The sequence below is a fragment of the Sciurus carolinensis genome, chromosome 8, assembly GCF_902686445.1.
Source record: "Sciurus carolinensis chromosome 8, mSciCar1.2, whole genome shotgun sequence".
NCBI classification, from domain to species: domain Eukaryota; kingdom Metazoa; phylum Chordata; class Mammalia; order Rodentia; family Sciuridae; genus Sciurus; species Sciurus carolinensis.
In genome coordinates, this window is record NC_062220.1 from 25243865 (window position 1) to 25264587 (window position 20723).

General features: G+C 43.6%; 1 protein-coding gene and 1 non-coding gene across 3 annotated transcripts; one reads left to right on the top strand and one right to left on the bottom strand.

The window, feature by feature from the left end:
- Positions 1-205: 205 nt before the first annotated feature.
- Positions 206-305, top strand: LOC124992050 (small nucleolar RNA U13). Its single transcript, XR_007110051.1, has one exon. It is a non-coding gene; the product is annotated as a small nucleolar RNA U13 (small nucleolar RNA).
- A 2514-nt stretch (positions 306-2819) lies between these two features.
- Garin1b (golgi associated RAB2 interactor 1B) lies at positions 2820-19079 on the bottom strand. 2 transcript variants are annotated; one of them, XM_047562512.1, is made up of 7 exons: positions 18752-19079; positions 17514-17698; positions 15284-15536; positions 11877-11998; positions 8333-8376; positions 5545-5712; positions 2820-3863 (listed from the first exon to the last, which is right to left on the bottom strand). In XM_047562512.1, exons 1-7 carry the CDS (start codon positions 18998-19000, stop codon positions 3850-3852), a joined length of 1035 nt encoding a protein of 344 aa, XP_047418468.1. In that variant the 5' UTR covers positions 19001-19079; the 3' UTR covers positions 2820-3849. The 2 variants fall into 2 exon arrangements, with proteins under 2 accessions (XP_047418468.1, XP_047418469.1); XM_047562513.1 differs by having other exon boundaries at positions 8333-8370; positions 18752-19078.
- Between the last annotated feature and the right edge of the window lie 1644 nt (positions 19080-20723).

Here is a 20723-nt window from a genome sequence, read left to right on the forward strand (position 1 = left end):
AAAAATAAAATGTTAAAGATGAAAGTAAGTCCTGGATTTAGTGACCACTTGGATGAAAGAAATGAAGAAAGCACTCAAAATTTAAAAGTTTTAATCACAGGAGACTGGGAGAGTGAGCTAGATGCATGGAGAATGAGGGAATTGAGTGAAGTCCTAGACATGGTAAGTCTAGGCTGTGGAAGAACATCTAAAAAGAAAGAACTTGATCCTTTGGTTCATGAGCATCACACTCATGTGAACACTATTGTTTGAGATGTGCCTTCCTCTAAACCTTGTTACTACTTTGTCATATTACCCATCTGATGTTAAAAAAAAAAAAAAAAAAAAGGAAGGAAGGAAGGAAGGGAGGGAGAAAGGAAGGCAGGAAGGCAGGCAGGCAAGAAAGACCCCATAGGCTGGAAGAGATAAGTTAAGAGAGGGGTACTGGGCCAGGAGGCAGCTGATGTAGCCAAAAGAATAGATGAGCATTTGGAGGAGAAAGAAGTAGATTAGGCCTCATGGGAGCCCCAGAGTTAGAAAGTAGGTAGCAGAGGAAAAGGACCAGAGAGGTGACACACATAAGAAATGTCTCCATTAGCTGCACTGCCACATTTTGCTATATAATGCTGCTTATTCATCTGTCCTCCTGTAGCCCTGGACTCCCTGAGAGCAGCATTGAAGGACTGCTGTGGAAGGCTTGATGACATTGATTACAGAGGCTGATGTTCCCTGCAAGCCACCCAGCTCTGCTTGCTGCTACTGAACCTGCACTCCTCAAATGGATGTATTAAGTGTTTCCTGTGTGCCAGACACTGTTCCAGGCACTAGCGATACAGCAGTGAACAAAAGGGATTAAACTCTTGTCACGGTGCTTATATTCTGGTCTGTAGGGGCAGGTGAAACAGATACTGAACAAGATTTAAAAAGAATTCGTGAGTGGTGGCACATACCTGTAATCCCAGCTACTGCGAGGCTAAGGCAAGAGAATTGCAAGTTTGAGGCCAGCCTGGGCAACTTAAGAAGACTCTGCCTCAAAAAATAAATAAATAAATAAAATCTAAAGGGCTGTTGATGTACCTCAGTAGTAGAGCACCACTTGTTTAATCCCCAGTACCTTAAAAATATTTAAAAAGAAAAATATATAGGATAAGAGGTGATGATAAGTGCTAAGGAGTAAATAAGGCAGAGGAGGAGAGTGCAGAGCTTTGGGACTATTGGGAGTGGTGTTGCCATCTTAGAAAGGACAGCCAGGGAGGACTCACGAGGGGCTAACACCTGAGTGAACATCTGACAGTGGTAAAGAACATTCTGAGAAAAGCAAACAGCAAGGGCAAAGGCCTGGAGCTGGGAGCATGTTTGGAATGTTTGAGGAACTGCTGGAAGCCATGTGGCTAGAGTGCAGTAGGAGGAGAGGGTATGAGGTCAACCAGGTAGCAGGGATGGGGGGAAGGGGAGAGAGCCACATGTGGGGCCGTGAGGCCATTGCAAGGACTTCAGCTTTTACTCTGCGATGGTGTGGCAGATCCTGGCTATTTACCAAACTCTCCTCTTGTCATTCTGTGAATCCGACTTGACCACATTTCCCAGCCTCCCTTCCCTGGTGGTTAAATGACTGATCACTGAACAAGGAAGGAGGACAGAACTGATGGTACACTATCTTCCACTACTGGCCATCAGAAAGCCATGTACAGTTCTCCAAGTCCTCTTTCTGTGACGACCTTATAAACCACAGGATGGAAGGGATCCAAGTTCCTGTTAAAGAGCCACTCACTGACCAGGCCAACCATTTTGGACATTTTATAGGTAAGAAATAAAACTTAGAAATTGTTTTATGCCCATATATATTTGTAAATAAATTCACATTATATTTGTTAATTCTATTAAATTATATACATTAACAATGAGTTGGTTAAATTTATAAGTAAAAGTGTAAATAATACAATTAAATTAAATAAAGATATTGGGGAATTAACCTGTCATAATAGAAAATAATAAGACATTCTTTTTGATAAAAAAAATTGTTTTATGCCATTTATGTATGGGGTTTTTATCTCTTATGGAGCCAGTATTCCATTAATATAGATGGGATACATTGAAAGGTTTTGAGCAGAGAAGGGACATGATCTAAGATGTTAAAAGAATTACATTAGACTGGAAAGTCTAAGGTGAGACACAAGGAGGGCATTGAGGTATTTGACAGTGCAGGTGATGGTGGTTTGGTCCTGGTGATTCAGTGAAAGTAGTGAGAAGGGTCAGAGTCTGAATATATTTTGAAAGGATTTCCTGATGGGTTGGAAATGGGGGGTGGAAAGAAGTCAAGGATAGCTGAAATGTTTTGAGCAATTAGAAAAATGAAGCTGCCATTTACTAGGATGGAGAAAACTTTGGGGAGAGCAAGTTTGTGTGATAACATTGAAAGATTAGTTTGGACTTGTGGAGATGTTTGGTGGAGCAACAGGTTGTAGGACTGGTGGGGTTGAAGGAGAATCGGACTCAGAGGAAAAGATAGGAGGTGGCAGAGCCGGAGAGTGAGAATAATGGGGCAGGATGCAGTTTTTAATGAAAAGATCTAGTTGAAATCAGAGGAGTCAGTGGCTGAGGAGGGTGAAGGATAGGAGCTCAAGGAACAGCAAGCAAAGTGTGGTCATCTATGTGGACATTGAACTCATCAAGGGTTAGGATGCAACTCATTCTTGGAACAACGGTGATTCAAGAGTTTCTGTTTTTAGTCCTCCAACCATTTCAATCTCAAACCCCATTTAGTGAAGACAAAGACCCTTCTAGGTTATCTTGAAGGAGAGCAAAACATCCAAGAAACCTTCCAATTGGAAGTTAGTTGACTGTTCTGAAATACTCATAGTCTGGATTTTATTGAATGCAAAATATTGCACAGATTAAAAAAATAGTCCAATCTGGACCATTGGACACACACTTCTTAGAAGCCCTCCTGCTCTGTAACTTATGAACCTGTTCTGTGAGCCTGCATTGTCTCTCTCTCTCTGAAATCATTAATTTAAGAAGCACTAGCACAGTATGTCAGCATTTCAAAGGAACATCATACACAACAGAAATTAGCCAGTGTTTGTAGGACTGACACAATAGCAAACCCAGGAAGTTTGAAAACAAAAGAGCAATTCCCTCTGCTTTAAACACATCTTCCAACCTCCTGCAGGAAACATTCCTCAACCTCAAACCCAAGTCTGACACACCAGGGCTGTGCTAGCAAGGGCGGGTTAGAGAACAGGCTAAGGAAGCAGGCATCCAGTTTGAGTCAGAAGAGGAGGACCATCAAGCAAAACTTGTGAAAGGGGAAATTGAAAGAGAGTCCTCTCACCCTGTCCAGAGTGGTCTGAGCAGAGAAGGAAACACACTTTTTTTTTTTTTTTTTTTTTTTGGTTTATGGCTTTACTTTCAAGTTTTAAATTAGATAAATAGAAGCTTGGTGAGGTATCTCTCAATGATGTATTTCTTCTCTTGTCCTCTTCATCTCTTCTCCCAAGTCTCTTCTGCTTCCTTTTGTTACCTCTTCTCTTTGTATCTCTTCTCTTTAACTCCCTCCTGCCACCTTTCTCTTCATCTCCACTGACTCTCTTCAGCCTCCCCTCTGCTTCTGCTCCTCACGTTGCTTCTCCTTGGCTCCAGCCCACTCACAGCCTGTGGGATGGGGTTGGGCTGTGCTTGCGTGTGGTAGTGAGGATGCAGAGGTAAGCACAGCTGGAATGAGGAAAGGCTCTGCTGTCACCATGTGATGATGACTCTAGTTTTCTCTTGGTTGCTGTTTTCTCTTCCCCTCTGTCCAGATAGAGTCCCCTGGAGCTGAATGCTGCCAGCAATGTTGGCCAGGGTTTCATAGACTTGCCCCAATGTGAGTCAAACAGAATTTCCTGTGAGTGAAGGAGAGAAAAGTGTTTGATAGCATATAAATCACCAGAAAGCTTTTGTGGGCACATAGAGACAGTAGTTTCCCCTTATATCTGCAAGGTTTTGTTCCAAGACCCTCTAAGAATGACTGAAATGGCAGATAATACCAAACCCTGCAGATACTCGATTTTACCTTTAGGTACATATCTATGATAAAGCTTAATTTACAGGTTAGGCATGGTAAGAAATTAATAACAATAAATAATAAAGAGGACAGTTATAATAATAAATGCAAATGTGATTGTTGGCTCGCTCTCTCAAAATATGGAATTTTCCATTTAATATTTTTGGATTGAAGTTGACTGGGTAACTGAAACCTCAGAAAGCAAAACTTTGGATAAGGGAGAGGGAACTACTATACTTAGGTTAATTTTTGAAATTCTCAACTATTAATAATGGTCTTTTGTAAGCATTAGTGGTTCACACCAGGCATTATAGCACGAATCTGCCATCCCATCTACTTGGGAGATCGAGGCAGGAGGAGAGCAAGTTAGAGGCCAGTCTCAGCAATTCAGTGAGATATTGTCTCAAAACAAAATATGAGCAGGTCGCAGTGATGCACACCTGTAATTCCAGCAGCTCGGGAGGCTGAGGCAGGAGGATAGCAAGTTCATAGCCAGCCTCAGCAACTTAGAGAGATGCTGATTCCAAATAAAATATACAAAAGGGCTGGGGAGGATATGGTTCAGTGGTTAAGTGCCCCTGGGTTCAATGACCAGTACCAAAAAAAAAAAAAAAAAAAAAAAAAATGAAGAAAAAAGAAAAGGACTGGAGATATAGCTACATGGTAGAGTGTCCCTGGGGGGTTCAAGCCCTAGTCAGAGAGGGGGTGAATTATTGATTTTTGCTTTAGAAAGCAAATCACCCCACCTTCTCTCCACTCTATTTCTGTCAGAGATACTCTGTAGGAGATACTTCACAGATGCTTATTAAATGAATGAAGGATGGATGGGGGACTCCTGGAGCAAGAAGAGAGGAAGGGTTGGGATCTCATGGAAGTTTGCCTGACCCAGGCCTCCCTCTCTGTACCCCAAACCTGGCAGTATAGAGACTATCAAAGCAAGGTGTGGTGGAACAGGGCTGTAATCCTAGCTACTCAGGAGGCTGAAGCAGGAGGGTTGCAAGTTTAAGGCCAGCTTCAGCAACTTAGCAAGACCATGTCTCAAATTTTTGAAAGGGTTGGGGGCGTTGCTCAGAGGAAGAGCACTTGCCTAGCATATGCGAGGCCCTCAGTAGAAACCCCAGTACTGGGAAAAAGAAAAAGAAAACAAAAACCAGACAGTGCCAAGAGCTGTAGGGCAAGAGTCTGGATGAAGGGAAGGGTGGTTAATGGCTCCGCAGAGGAAGCCCTCACGCCTCCCCACACAAAAAGGAGACGGAGCTCACAGCACCATTGTACTCATGCCTGTCCCTTCAGTCACTCTGAGAACTCCGGGTGCGCTGGAGGTGCCACGCTGCAGGTTTTGCTCAGTCCCATTGGAGGCAGGGAAGTACATGGCAGAAAGAGGGCTGGGGTCACTGCAACCATACCCCTCACTCCCACCCCACTGTGTTTCTGAAATCCCCCTCAGCACCCGACCCAGACCTGAGGCTGGGCTCCAGGGCTGTCCCATGAAGACCCCCGGACCAACCCCATCACCTTACCTATGGATGGGGCCAGCTGTGGCCAGGTGGAAGCCGCCAGAGTGCTGAGGAGCGAGAGGGGCTGCGGACCAGAGGGGTTCTCTCTTTCCCACTCCCCACAAGTGAACGATTCCCTCCAACTGAGGTCACGGGTACAAGGGATGCTGTCTTCCCGGGCAGAATCTTTCCCTAGGTTAAGAAAAGGAAAGCGTTTGCACTCTGGCTCACAGAACACTCTCGCAGCAAACGGCCAGTAGTCGGGGTGGGGTGGACTACTTATGCGCCAGGCACTCTTCCAGACAATTACACACATTCTTGCTCCTTTTAGCCTCATGACAACTTGGTGAGGGCAGTGCTGCCATAATCCCAATTTTATGGAGGAGAATCTAAGGCCCAGAGAGGTTAAATAATTTACCAGTGATCATATTATGAGGTGGCAGAGTCAGAATTCAAAGCCAGGTAACCTGGCTCCAGAGCCCACATTTTTACCCCCACGCCATGTGAGCAAGACAGTCCCATTGAAAGAAGAAAACCAGTGTGGTTGGGACAGATTAACTGAGTACATTTCCCCCAGAAGATCAGCTAACTGAACTGGCGATGGCCTTGAACCCAGATCAAAGCCAGAACCTGTTCTTGGTCCTCTTAGCCCTGGTTACTCGAAGTGTGACTGAAATCTTGGCGTTACCTGGGAGCATGTTAGAAATGTACTGTCTCCAGTCACCCGCCCACCTCGCAACCTAATGCATTAAAGTCTGCACTTCAACAAGACTCACATGGTCTGTTTGTGCTTTAAATTTTGGGAAATACTGCAGTCCCAAGTCATGCCACCCATGATGGGGAGCCGAAAGTTTAGCCTTGCAGATGAACTTTAGGCCTCTGGTTTCTCTCTCTCTCTCTCTATCCAAAAGTTCCAAGAGGTTGGAGTGTAACTGTCATTCCAAAATGTCTGTCCACCTCCTGGTCCAGTGACAAAAGAAGTCCAGAGGACATTTCAGGATGGTTCATTGAAATTAGTCTAGGAGCATCTTCGAACATCGGGCCCCCATGACACCAGATATTCTGTGACCTTGAAGTTCTAGCTGTTCTCTTTAGTCCCAGAAACAAGTGAGAGACATTCTCTATTTATGTTTTTTCTGACCTAACTTTGTGGGTTATGTTTAAGTATGTATGTACGTGTATGTTTGTGTTTGAATGTATGTGTAAAAATAGAATGTCACAGAACATGAGAAAGCAGTCATAGACCAGGAGGAAATGGGGTCAGCAGCAGCTCTGCTCACCGTTCAGGACAGGGGCTATGAGCCAGCAGCCTCCAGGCTGAATGTGGTCTGTGGTTATGTTATGTTTGCCCACTAGATGTTACCCTATACTGTGATTTAATTTTTTATGGAGTAAGGACATGCCATGTTTTTTTTAAAAAAAAAAGTTTGTATTTTGATTTCTCTCAAAAAATTAAACTATGTGGCATTAGCGGGCCTGTGTTCTAGAACATCAGCAATTACTTGAAGGTTTAATTGAAAACTTCCCTTTTTTTTTTTTTTTTTTTGGTCTTGTTGCCACTATCCCCATCACTCCCTATTGTCTCTTCCATGTCGAAACTCAAGTTCTGCTGCCAACGGTTGTTTTGATTATAAGAGTTTAGAGAAAAGTCAACTACTTCTTCTATGTCCCCAGACTTTTACCCATTTATACCACCCGTGTATAGGCCCTAATTTACAGCTCCTAAATGCAACCTCCTCTAAATTCCTAACTAGAACACAATGTTTTGTCTCCTGAGCCAATATGGAGAACTAATTTGTTAGTAGTGTGGCATATGGGTATTTATTGAACTCCTCTTGTATCCCCAGCCTGTGCTTGTTGCTGTGCATAACTCAGAGACATGAATACAGTTTAGTATTTGTTGAAGAAATAAGCCTACAAAACAACTAGAGAATAATGTTAAGAAAGGCTGGGCAGGAAGATGGTATGTGGGTAGCATTTAGAAGGACAGGTAGGATTTAAAAGGGAGCCTTGAGGGGACAAGTGATCTGGGGGTAAGAATAGCTGAGGTTTGGCTGCAGGAGTTGTGGACTAGAGCTGATGAGGAGGCAGAGGAGGAGAGAGACAGGATGGGGGAAGTTTATGCAGGGCTGCAAATGGATTGGGGGCAAATGAAACCGGGAAATAGAGAATCAACTGCTGCTTCCAGAATGTGTCAAGATCGCCCACACAGATGGCCTCTTCTTCCTGGAATGCCCTCCCTCGTCTGCTCAGCCAGCTCACAGGAATTCAACGTCCCCTATGACTCGGTTCAGACCCGGAGCCTCCTGGGCCAGTGTCCTGGGAGGCGTAAAAAACCTTCTTTGTGCTCCTTTGGCAGGAGAGGTTATTTGTAATTTTGGTATTTACCCATCTGACTCCACTCCAGTATAAATTCCTTGAAGAGGCCACTGTGTCTTTCTGCACAGTGACCCCAAAGCCTATCAACAGTGAGTGGCACTTAAAAAGCACTCAGTACATGCTTTTGAATGACTAAATGCATTAATGAACTAGTGGGAGATTACTGCAGGCTTGAGGAGAAGGGCTGGGTGAGGGCAAGGTCTGTGGTCATGGAAACGAAGTAAAGACTTTAAGAAATATTTCAAACAATCGTTAGGACTTGGTACCAAATTGACTACAGTGGCCAAATTGCCCAGAGGAATTGTACTGTGGCAGGGAAAGATGGTGGCCTCATGGCAGCAGGAAGGCCAGGAGTGGGAGCATCAGAGGATCGGACTCCTCTGCCTGCAGTGGGGACAGTTCTCCCAGGCACAGTCTCCTGGCCCTCTCTTACCTGAGCAGACCTTGTGGATCTTCATCTTTTTGCAGCTCCTGGAACTCCAGTCATTTCAGGATCAAGGAAATGAAGGTTGAAAGTAAAAGAATAGAACATCAAACTCGTATTTCAAACTTATTCTTAGTTAGAGTTTTCCTGATGCAGAAGCTTTAGAGATACATGTAAATATGAAAAAGACCAGCTGTGGCTATTTTGGGTGGGTGTAATGCATATTAAATTTCCAGAAATTTCCAGAGATGGGGGAGAGGGGAGCAGAGCCCATGCTGCTGATTCTACTGAGGAGAAGGGACTGTGACTCAGCCATTTATTTTATTTACTGTGACACTGCATGCTGTCACCAGTGTGCGAAAACTGATAATAATTGCTACCAGACTGGAATCTGCCTGAATGAGGAGAAAAATCACCACTCAGGGGTTTCTTCTGGTAAACTGAAGGAACCAAATGTCCTTACAAAGTAAGAACTGAGATAACGGTGAAGCAAAACCCACCCCATCTCCCATTTTCTTGCACCCCTCTGACCCACTGTGTGTGTGCCAGGCCAGACTAGGTTGCCATAGCTTTCTAGCTGGTCTTTCCAAGTCTCTTCTCCCTCCCTTCAAATCAACTGTCACAGCAGCAGCTAGCATGACCTTTTCAAAATGTAAATTGGATCACGTCATTTGACTATTTAAAATGCTGCTAAGGCTCCCTCCCACTACACTTAAAGTCTAAATTCCTTTCCAGGCCCTGCCTAGCTGGGCCCCTGCCCACTTTTGCTTATTCTCTTTCACTGTCACCTACTTGGGCACCCCCTGCCCCCCACTTCCTGTCCTTTCCCTAAGCTGACCAAGCTTCTTCCTCTTTTGTTCCCTTGCACCCATTTGTTCCCTTTCCACTCTTTTCTCTCTCTGGGTGGGTACTGGGGATTGAACTCTGTGGCGCTTAGCCACTGGGCCACATCCCCAGCCCGCTGTGTTGCTGGGCCTCACTAAGTTGCTGAGGCTGGCTTTGAACTCGCTATCCTCCTGCCGCCTTAGCCTCCTGAGCTGCTGGGATTACAGACCTGCGCCACCACACCCACTTCCGCCCTTTCTCTTGCTACTGGTTGTTTCTCTTCAGGATTTAGCCTCCTGTGACCTTCCAGAAACATCAAAAACTGTGTAGGTCAGAGATTGCCAGTAGGCTCCCAGTAATTCTTTCCCCCTCTCCCTCCAGGGCAAAGCACCTAATTTTGTTCAGGTATGCAGCTAGAGGAGAATGCATTTCCCAAACTCCCTTGCAGCTGGGTGTAGCCATAGGGACTCAGTTGTGGCCAATGAGATATGAGCAGAAAATCTCCCTTAAGTTGTCATTTTAAAAATCAGTCAAAATTATCCTTTTGAAATACCTTGTTCTATTAGCATCTAGCACTCTTTAGCTCAGCAATGTGACATCCATAAATTTCTTAATTACAGATCTCTGTATGATACATACAGTAATGATCCCTGATATATATTCTTTTTTTAAATTTTAATTTATTTTTATTGTAAACAAATGGGATACATGTTGTTTCTGTTTGTACATAGAGTAACGGCATACCATTTACGTAATTGTACATTTACATAGGGTAATGATGTTTGATTCATTCTGTTGTTTTTTCCTTCCCCCCACCCCTCCCACCCCTCTTTTCCCTCTATACAGTCCCTCCTTCCTCCATTTTTGCCCCCCTCCCACCCGGTATATATTCTTTAGCACTGGACAACTGTTAAGACTTTCTCTTGTTTTAATACTTTTCTATCTCCAACCCAAGTTAGAGCTCATAATACATGTTAATAATTACTGAGAACTTACTTATATCCACCTCTAAGCCTTCCCAGAAGCATGCTAAGCACTTGACGCAGTATAAACTCATTTAATCCTGATAATATCTGGATGTAGTTTGCATTATTTTCATTTTACAGATTTGAAAACTGAGGCCCAGAAGAGTTAAGCAGTATGTTCACAGGTATACTTGGAGCAGGGACTTGGGCCCAGATCTGTATGAGCTCTTCACCACTGTAAGAGATGGCTTCATTGAGCTGGACAGGTTTTTAGTTTGCTACCAACACTCAGAAAAAAAAAAAGAAAAAAAAATGGTGGTTTGCTTTGCCTCTGAGCTTCTGGTCTAATTGGCTCCTGTTGTGCCAAAAATCTCTTCTCTGTGGCATCTCATTTTTCTCTCCTGGTGATATTGAGTAATCTATATCTGTTCTTCTTTAAAGCCACAATGAGGTGGCACTCGACCACTGAGCCACATCCCCAGCCCTATTTAGTATTTTGTTAGAGACAGGCTCTCACTGAGTTGCTTAGCACCTCATTATTGCTGAGACTGGCTTTCAACTTGAGATCCTCCTGTCTCAGCCTCCCCAGCCCCTGGGATTATAGGCTGAGCTCCTGTCTTTCTTAATACATAAGATTCAACCCGAAGTCATCTGTACCTAAAGGGACATTTCCTTAAGCCAAGAAGATAGGCCTGTACCATAGACCTTTTCAGAACTGTAAGATATGGAAAAATGACAAACCCCAAAATAGTGTTGCCTGGGAAGAGGGAGTGAAGAAGGAGGCAGCACGTTGATAATATTGATCCTTTCCCAATACATTCTTTCCCAGTGACAAGACAATTCTTAGAAAGGAAACAAACATCACCCAGTGGCAAGACAGTCCCTGGGGAGGAGATATCCATCAAGCCTAGAATGGCAGTCTAGGAGGAAACCAAAAACATTGATGCTTCCCAAAATAAATCCTTTCCCAGTGATAGTATAATGGGATCCTGAAGGGAAAGAGATAAATACTGAATGCTGACCCCAGACCCTCCATTCTTCTTCAAGTCAAAATATTGTCCAGTAAAAACAAATCTCAAATCTCAAATTCTCACAATATTGCTCAGAAAAACAAATTTCTTTTCTGAGTGCCCAAATTGACATGCTCTGTCAATAATTAAGTCACCTCTGAGTGTACCCTATATAAGCATAGACTCCCCCGTTGACCAGTGCTTCATTTTCCACCAGGAAAGTGGGTCCATCAGAGGTGTGATTTCATCGCTGAATAAAGGCTGTGCTGATCCATGAAGTTTGTACCCAGCTCGGTCATTTTGTGCTAACAAGAACAGGCTATGCATTTAGAAAAGTCAGAGAAACTCCACGTTATCCAAGCAGAAGTCAAGTGAATGGTGAATGAACCCAATAGGTTGACAGTGTTTTTAACAGTATTTTGGATATTTCTGTATAGGACCAGGAATCGGATCAGAAATTAGGTTTAATTTTGCCACCTGCATTTCTTCTTCATTCTCATTGGAAGGATTAGTTTTCGTTTGGTATACAACTCCTCCTTGAAGTCAAGCCTACCATGCTTGCTCTGTTGAGAAGGGGACTAAGGGGGCACCCAGTAAAGGCTGAGCCAAGAATAAAGACCAGGTGCTGCATGATAGTACTTTATGAGCCTCCATGGGCTCATTAACCCAGGGACTTGGTTTCTGGATCTCACAGCCCAGATCACCTGGGCTGCAGGAAGGGAGGTCACAGACTGCTTGATTTAAGTCATGTACCTGAACTGGTTCTGTTGGTGCAAGTCGGCAAAGATCTGAGAGAGGGCCTCACTCTCCCCCTTGGCCATCAGCTGTAGGAGGCTCTCACTGGGGTGGGAGGCTTGGGGTTTCTTCTGTACTAACTACATGAAAAACAAACAAAATGGTGGTTAAGGCCTTAGGACTTCTGTATTTTCTTAGTATCATGGTCCAAACTTAAAGAGTCGGAATGCAAGCTCTCTCATTGGACAACTTGTAAGTATAGAGGCAATTCTGAGGCCATGTCTGTTTGTTTCTTGTGGTGTATTGGTAAAATATCCTTTGGTGCCTCTAAAGTTAATATCTTCATTGAATACTTGATAACAACTTAGTAGACAACCTATTCCCATTAATATACCTTAACATAATTTACTGAATAGCCTAGCAATCTAGACTTTAATAAAATTTATGCTACTTGGTTTTATAATGAAATGTAGATGATATATTTATTATAAGAATTTAATGAATTAAAAAATAATTTCTCTAAGAAAATCCTACATGAAGTTGCTTCTATGCAACTGTCTAAAATTAATTTCTTTCCTGTTGCCTGTGATATTCCAAAGGTACTTCAGCTGCACATGTTGCCCATATTAATTAATCGATTCACTATTGAAAATTAACAACGTGCAGGTGATAAGGATATAACAGATAAAAATCTGTCTTCATGGGATTTATGTTGTAGCTTAAGTCAGGCTTACATTCTTTATACTCAAAAACGACCTGGGGCAAATAGGGCCCAGGGGCTTTACTGGCGAAGTCTATCAAATATTTTCAGAGGTAAAAAATTTTCACAGAATCTTCCAGAAAGTAGAGGAGGAGGGAACACTTCTTAGCTCACTCAATGAGGCTAGAATTAATTTGATCCCAAAGCCAATGTATCATAAAGATATCACAAGAAAACCATAACTCAGCATCTCCCAGGAACATAGGTATCTAAATCCTTAGCAGAATGATAGAAAACCAAATCTAGTAATACATAAAAAGGATTATATACAACACGAACACGTGGAATTTAGTGCAGAAATATACGGTTGGTTTAACATCAAAAAATCAACTAATGTAATAGCATATATTGACAGAATAAAGGACAAACCACATGATTGTCTTCATAGATGCAGAGAAGCATTTTAACAAAAAACAATACCCATTTGTGATTAAAAAAAAAAACTCTCAATAAACTAGAAATTAACATCCTCAACTTGATAAAGAACATTTACATTTATAAAAATCCCAGAACTAGCATCATAATTAATGGCAAATGACTAACTGCATTTCCCCTAAGATTGGGAACACAGCAAGGACACTTGCTTTTCTTCTTCTATTGAACATCTTACTGAATGTTCTAGCTGCTGTAATAAGGCCAAAAATAAACAAATAAATCCAGATTGGAAATAGAGAAACAAAACTGTCTCCTTTGCAAATAACATCAGTGTGTGTATTTTACAGGTTAAATAGTAATATTTGGGTAACATAAATGACTTGTGTAGAGTCAGGCATGGTGGCGCACGCTTGTTAATCCCAGCAGCTCTGGGAGGCTGAGGCAGGAGGATCTTGAGTGCAAAGTCAGCCTCAGCAACTTAGTGAGGCCCTAAGCAACTCAGTGAGACCCTGACTCTAAATAAAATATAAACAGAGGTCTGGGGATGTGGCTCAGTGCTTAAGTACCCCCTGGGTTCAATCCCGAGTATAAATAAATAAATAGTGTGTGTAGATTTGTATGAAACAGTGAGAATCCTTAAGTTTTATGGTCAATTGATTTTCCTTTACCATTTTGTATTGGGATCAATTGATTTTTTACAACGATGCCAAGGCAATTCAGGGGAAAGGACGAATCTTTTCAACAAATGGTGCTGGCACAGTTGCATATCCCCATGCAAAAACAGACAAAAAAAAAAAAAAACGCAAAGAAGAAAGAATTTAGTCTCTTACCTCATGCCACACACAAAATGGATCACAGACCTAAGTGTCAGAGCGGAATCTACACTACTTCTGGAAGAAAACAGGATAAAAGATTTGTGGATTTAGGTTAAACAAAGAGGTAGATACTGAACCAAAACCTGACCCACAAAAAGTTGACAAACTGCACTTCATCGAAATCAAACATTTTTGCTCTTCAAAAGAGCATTAAGAGCATGGAACGAGGGCTGGGACTCAGTGGCAGAGTGCATGCCTATCAAGTGCAAGACCCTGGGTTCAATCCCTAGCACTGAAGGAAAAAAAAGAAGGAAGAAAGGAAGGAAGGAAGGAGGGTAGGAAGGAAGAAAGGAGGGAAGGAAGGAAGGAAGGAAGGGGACAGTGAAAAAAGAAAAGAAAATGAAGACAAGTCATAGACTGGGAGAAAATATTTGCAGATTACATATCTGATGAAAGATTTGCATCTAGAATATTTGAAGAATCCTCACACTCAGTAAGAAGATGAAACTCACTTTAAAAATGGCAAAATATTTGAATAGACATTTCATCAAAGATGATGTATGAATAACTAAAAAGCCTATGAAAAATTGCTCAACATCCTTAATCATTAGGGAAATACAAATTATAACCAACACTTATCTGCCAGGTTGACTATATCAAAAGGATAAACAATGCCAGTGTTAGTAAGAATGTGGAGACACTGAAAACATCACATATTGTCGGTGGGAATGTAAAATGGTCACTTTAGCAAAATAGTTTTCTGTTGTCTTTAAAAGTTAAACATAAACTTTCCATATAACTCAGCAATGTTATTCCTTGGAATCTATTCAAGACAAATGAAAACACAACTATACAACAGTCTGTACATAAAGGTTCAAAGCAGCATTATTCATTAAAGTCCCAAACTGAAACAACCTAAATGTCCATTAACTCATGAATGGATGAACAAAATGGAATATTACTCAGCAATGAAAAAAAATGAGCTACTGATAGTCAGTGACTCTGCCCTAGAGCTGGTTCCATGCTGTCATATGAATGAACCTGAAAAACACTGTGCTAAATGAAAACCAGACACAAGCAACTATAGATTGTAGGATTCCATGTATATGAGTTCCTAAGAAAGATGAATTTATAGAGATTGAAAACAGATCGACGGTTCCCTGGAGCTTGGAGTGGGAATAGGGAATGATGCGAATGGGCAAGAGGGATTTTTTTTAAGGTGACAGAAATTCTAAAACTGAATCATGGTGGTAGTTAACATTGCGAAACTATACATTTACCCAAAGTATTGAAGAAAACAGGATTTTAAAAAAGTATATAGTACACTTACAATGGGTGGATTTTAGGTGATAAATAGTAACTGAATAAAACTCCCTGCAAAAGACCTCAAGCTGGGATTGTCTTCCCAGAATGCTCACCAACAGCTAGTCTAAGCTCTACCTCTGCAGTCTGCTGATGGTGCTCCCATCCCTTACCTTAGAGTTTCCAGATGGGCTGTAGCAATTCTTGGGTACCAGGCAGTGAGTGACAAGAATCCTAGGGTCTTTGGTGGTGATGGACAGGCCTGTCTGCAGAATTTGAACCAGTCGGATCCAGAAGTGGAAGACAGTCTTTGGATGGTCAGGGTGGAGTTTTAGGTAGTAAATCTTCTCAGTGACTGTCCTCAACCGCAGGATGCGTTGAAGGCGGTCACAGACCTGGAGCTCCACAAACTTCAATGGGAGGATCCTGAAGGTACAGGGGAAGACACTGACAACCCCATTGCTTCTCATATGACCCTGTCTTCATTAAAACAAGGGGTATCTCCTTGTGGATGGAGGGGGTTTAGGGGTAGGAGAGAGAACACTTAGCATAGTGCTGCTCAAACTTGAGACCAGCCACATAGGGGAGCTAACATAAAACACAGATGTCCATTAAAACAACAACAACAAAAAAAAAAAAAAAACAAAAAAAACAGGTGCCTGAAGATATCACCAAAGATTCAGATTCAGTAGGTCTGGACTGCAGCCCTGGAATCTGCATTTTAATCTCCACTCTCCCTGCCACGATGCTCATGCTGGTATTCCTTAGATCCAGCTTGAGAGGTGCAGCCTAGGAGTAGGATGACCAGGGCTTGGGGTTTTGCAAATTTCTTCTTGACAGCAAGAAGTCCACATGTCCAATTTGTCCATCCATTGACCTTAGTGCCTCCATAAGTCTTCCCAAAGGAGCTGAAGTTCAAGGTGTTGACCTTGGAACTAAGGTTAGTTAACTGAATCTGGTTTGTACTTGCTATAAGTACACCAATAATATAACAGAGAGTCTGTCATGAGGTAGCATGGAGAAATGAAGGGCTTTCTTGGAATTCTGGGACTATCTAGAGATTCATGAGGCAGACTACAAACTGTCTCAAGAGGCTTAAACATCAAGAAGGTCTGGTTTCAATCAATAAATGGGCGAAGGAACTGAACAGACACTTCACAGAAGAAGAAATACAATTGATGAACAAACATGAAAAATGTTCATTATCTCTTGCAATTAGAGAAATGCAAATCAAGATTTCATCTCACTCCAGTCAGAATGGCAATTATCAAGAATACAAGCAATAATACAAGGATGTGGGGGAAAAGCTACACTCATACATTGCTGGTGGGACATGCAGATTAGTGAAACCACTCTGGAAAGCAGTGTGGCAATTCCTCAGAAAACTTGGAATGGAACCACCATTTGACCCAGCTATCCCACTCCTCGGCCTATACCCAAAGGACTTAAAATCATCATACTACAGTGACACAGCCACATCAATGTTCATAGCAGCTCAATTCACAATGGCTAGATTGTGGAATCAACTGAGATGCCCTTCAATTGATGAATGGATAAAGAAAATGTGGTATGTATACACAAGGGACTATTACTCAGCCTTAAAGAAGAATGAAATTATGGCATTTGCAGGTAAATGGTTGGAACTGGAGAGTATCATGCTATGTGAAATAAGCCAATCCCCCAAAAAACCAAAGGCCGAATATTTTCTCTGATAAGTCGATGCTGATTCATAGTTGGGGGTGGGTCGGGAAGAATGTAGGAACTTTGGATTGTACAGAAGGGAGCAAGGGGAGGGGGTGTGGGGAGGGGAAGGATGGTAGATTGTGAGACAGACATTATTACCCTATATACATGTAAAAATAAAATAAATAAAATGAAGTCTGTTCACTTAAAAAAGAAAAAAAAGAGGAGGAGGAGGTCTGGTTTATTCCAGACAAACATGATGTGCCCATGTTAAATTCTGAATGGGCCCAATTCCAGGCATTTTATAGATAGGAAAACTGAGATGCAGCAAGTGACTTGTGATGCAAAAATAGTTTTAAGTCTAGCTAGTTGTATACCAAGGACTGGAAACAACAGGCCTCTCCCCGCCGGCACTGCATCTGTCAGACCTCACTGCCTCCTTGCTCCTTGGCCACGGCCTGACTTCAGGGCACCTCTGCAGTCAGGGGTGAGTGCAGCAAGGAGGGAGTGGGCTTGTAGACCAGCCCCTGACCCCTGTCCACGCCACCCCTCCTTACCCCACGTGGCCTTCCCTTTTGCCACCTCTCTGGGGTTATTGCTGTCTAAAAAAGGTAACATCACCGGTGTCTCTGCTGTCTCCCCACCTTTAGCCAACGAGCAGCCTCCACCTTGGGTTCCCCTGCCCTGTTGTCGCCCCTCATTCCCGCCTGCGCTGCTTACCTCCTCAGGATTATCTTTGGGGCTTTAGATGGTCTGTTCCATGTCTGGCTCTGCCCCGGATGCCATTTGACTCTGGCCATGAGGAGGACATTGGGAAGGGGCAGGCAGGGCACAGAGGAGGTCACCCCGAGGGCCACGGTGTTGGGGGCTTTGTTGATGTCTATCCAGTTTCTGCCCCTTTTGACCTGCAATGCAGCCCCCAGGCACAGCCTGAGTATTTGGCAGAAGTAGCAGTATGTTTTAGCCCAGGGTTTCTCAACTTGGCACTGTTAAGACGATTCTTTGTTCGAGAGAGAGGCTGTATGGTGCATTGTAGGTTATTTATCAGCATTCTTGACTTCTGCCCCCTAGATGCTTCTAGCAACCACTCACTCAAATTGTGAGAACCAAAAATGTCTCCAGACATTGCCAAATGTCCCCTGGCAGAGGGGCACAAAATCGTGGCTTGTTGAGAACAAATGTTTTCCCTATATTAGCTAAAAAACAAACAACAACAAAACCCCACAAACCTAGTGTTTAAATACTAGTGTTTAAATGTGCCACTATTAACAACTGTCCACAAGAACTATAACCTAGGCATCTATCACATTTCTGTGACTCCTGCTTGGTCTGTTTCCTGGCTTTCCTCTGAGAAACTCATCCTCCTGGCCCTCCTTAGAGGGGCCCTATCATCTCCTGAAACTTTGTTGACGGGGAAGGTCTCTTCCAACGCCACAGCCTATTTTCCTAAGGTTCTGTCTGGCCAAGGGGAGCCCAGGCAAGGAGACAAAAGTGCCTTGGGTGCCTGTTACATCAAGTCCCTTGCCTGCTGCATCTGCATTTAATCCTCAGGTCACCCCAACCTTCTTAGGTTAGAATAAATGCAATAAGGATGTGCAGGATTGGTGTCCAGTGACAACTCCCCATGGGAAAGCAGAGGATTGGAATCTGAGCCCAGTCTTCCTGGGTCCCCAGCTCCCAGTCTTTCATCCAGCATCACTTCTGTCCTGAACCCTCAAAGAGCATCTCCTTTTCCTGCCTCCATGTTCATCTGACTTTGGGCCAAAGCCTGAAGGATGAAGTAAATTGGGGTTTCACATCTCAAGTCCTCCACTCTTCCCAGGTGACCACGCCTACAGGAGAAGCCCTTGCCTCAGTTCTCACTCTACTCTAGTTCCAGGGATGACTGTCCTATTCACATCTTGGCACCAGGTTTGAAAAAACATCAAGGAGCACTATTCTGGGCCACCCGAGAATACCTGGACAAAGTTGCTCTCGAACACCACTGAGTCAGGAAACAGGTTGAACTCTGGAGAATGAACCATCTGGCAGAGCAGTCCCTCCTCCACACCCAGGCCTACTCCAGGGTTCGGTTCCCCATCCACAGGCAAGAGGCCCCTGAATTCTTCCCAGGCATTCAGGGAAGGGAAGGTTGGAAAAGATCTTGTGACTTGTACTGTCTTCTTTGATTTCCACCAAGTCTTTCTATGTGGAACTGATGTCAACATTTCTGCACATGCTCAGGGGCCGGCTGCACATTTGTCCTGGGATCTCGCTCTTCCCTTCTGGCCTTGGGCAGCTAGCCAAACTCTGGGATGGCCAATCAGCTCACAATGATGAATGGATGACATCATGAAAAACCAGCAGGCCTGCAGGAAAGGGAAATGCAGAGGAACCTCCCTTTTCCTCCAGACTGCTGTTGGGACTTTATGCCCTACCAAGCCCCAGCCCTTCCCTGGACCCTAGGACGTGGCTCTCCCAGAACTTGCTGAGAAAGGAGTGAACCAGGCAGGAAGCAAAGGCTGTTGGGAAACTCCTACTGCTGCCAACAGGAAATGACCTTGCTTTTCAACCCTCCCTTACTTTGCTTTTCAGTTTTTTTCCTGGGATCCATCCCAGGATGTCATACATGCTAGACAAGCACTCTACCAATAAGCCACACACCCAACCCAACCCAACCCTCCCTTTGGATTATGCTTTATTGTTTATATATATTTTTAATTTTTTGGTACCAGGGAATTTGATTTTTTCAGTACCAGGGATTGAACGCAGGGGTGCTTAACCACTGAGCCACATCCCCATCCCTTTTAAAAAATATTTTATTTAGAAACAGAGTGTCACTAAGTTGCTTAGGGCCTTGCTAAGTTGCTCAGGCATGCGCCACTGCACCTGGTTCCAACTCTCCCTTAGTCTTAGTGTAACATATCCCAATAATGTTAAGGGCTGCTCATCTTCCCGAGCTCTGCATGATGTAGGTCCCTCACTCCCCAGGTTGAAGGGCCTTTTCTGCCTTTTCTGCTTCTAGGGGTTGCAGGGCTGCTGACACCTGTTCTGTGCTCTGCTACGGCTGGCTGGTTACTGCTGCAGGGTTTATTCCCTTAGGAGGCCAAACCGAAGGAACAGAAGTAATTAGTTTCTTACCCGGAGGCGGGATTTGGAAGAGGGCCACGCGGGAGGAATGGCACCCCCATGAGCTGCTCTTCTGATCAACAAGCAGATCCTACTTTTCTGAGAGTGACAGTTCCTACCCACCTCCACTGAGCCAGAGGAAGAGCCCAAATCCTGGGGCGGCTAGATCAAGGGCAAAGAACCAAGCAGGCGGACCACCGATCAAAGCCATTTCAAGGAGAAATCATATGCTAATTGGGGACAAAATTCCAGAACTTATAATGTATCACCATCAAGGTCAAATGTGCTAAGTGTAGAAAACCAGTTTGACAACAAACATATGCGAAGGACAAAGCCTGGAGATTTATCTGTGTATTTCATTGTAAAATCAGGGAGAGGGCTGAGGTTCCCCCACCCAATGCCGCCAGCTGTCTCCCCTGGCCAACTAGGTTACACCCTGCCTGAGCCTGTTCAAGCTCCCTGGTCAGTGATACAATTTCCAAGATCATGATTCTCATTTTCTTCTGTTTACTATGTGGGAAAAATATCCTCCATGGTAATATTCTCTAAGGAGGGTCAGAGACCATATCCTGTGGTTTACTCTTCCCTGGAAACAGAACTTATGATACCATGGCAATGGTCACTAGTAAGCTGATATGTTGGAAGAAGTGAAGATGAGGGAATGGGGCGTGTCTGACCCTCTGGCTGTCTGTCCATCTGGCTGGCTGGCTGGCCTCTGGGCCTTGGGGGGGGGGGAGGCTGGGGAGACTAACTGCATCTGCTGGACCATGTGAAGATCCTTATCACACAGGAAGAACATTTTCCTGACATTTAGGTACTTTT

Coding starts and splice junctions, on each gene's coding strand:
- Garin1b (XM_047562512.1), bottom strand. CDS start 19,000: ATGTTGACATCAGTTCCACATAGAAAGACTTGGTGGAAATCAAAGAAG. Junction 8,377..11,876: donor CACCAACAGAACCAGTTCAG/GTACATGACTTA, acceptor AAATGACTGGAG/TTCCAGGAGCTGCAAAAAGA. Junction 5,713..8,332: donor GATCCACAAGGTCTGCTCAG/GTAAGAGAGGGC, acceptor TTCTTAACCTAG/GGAAAGATTCTGCCCGGGAA.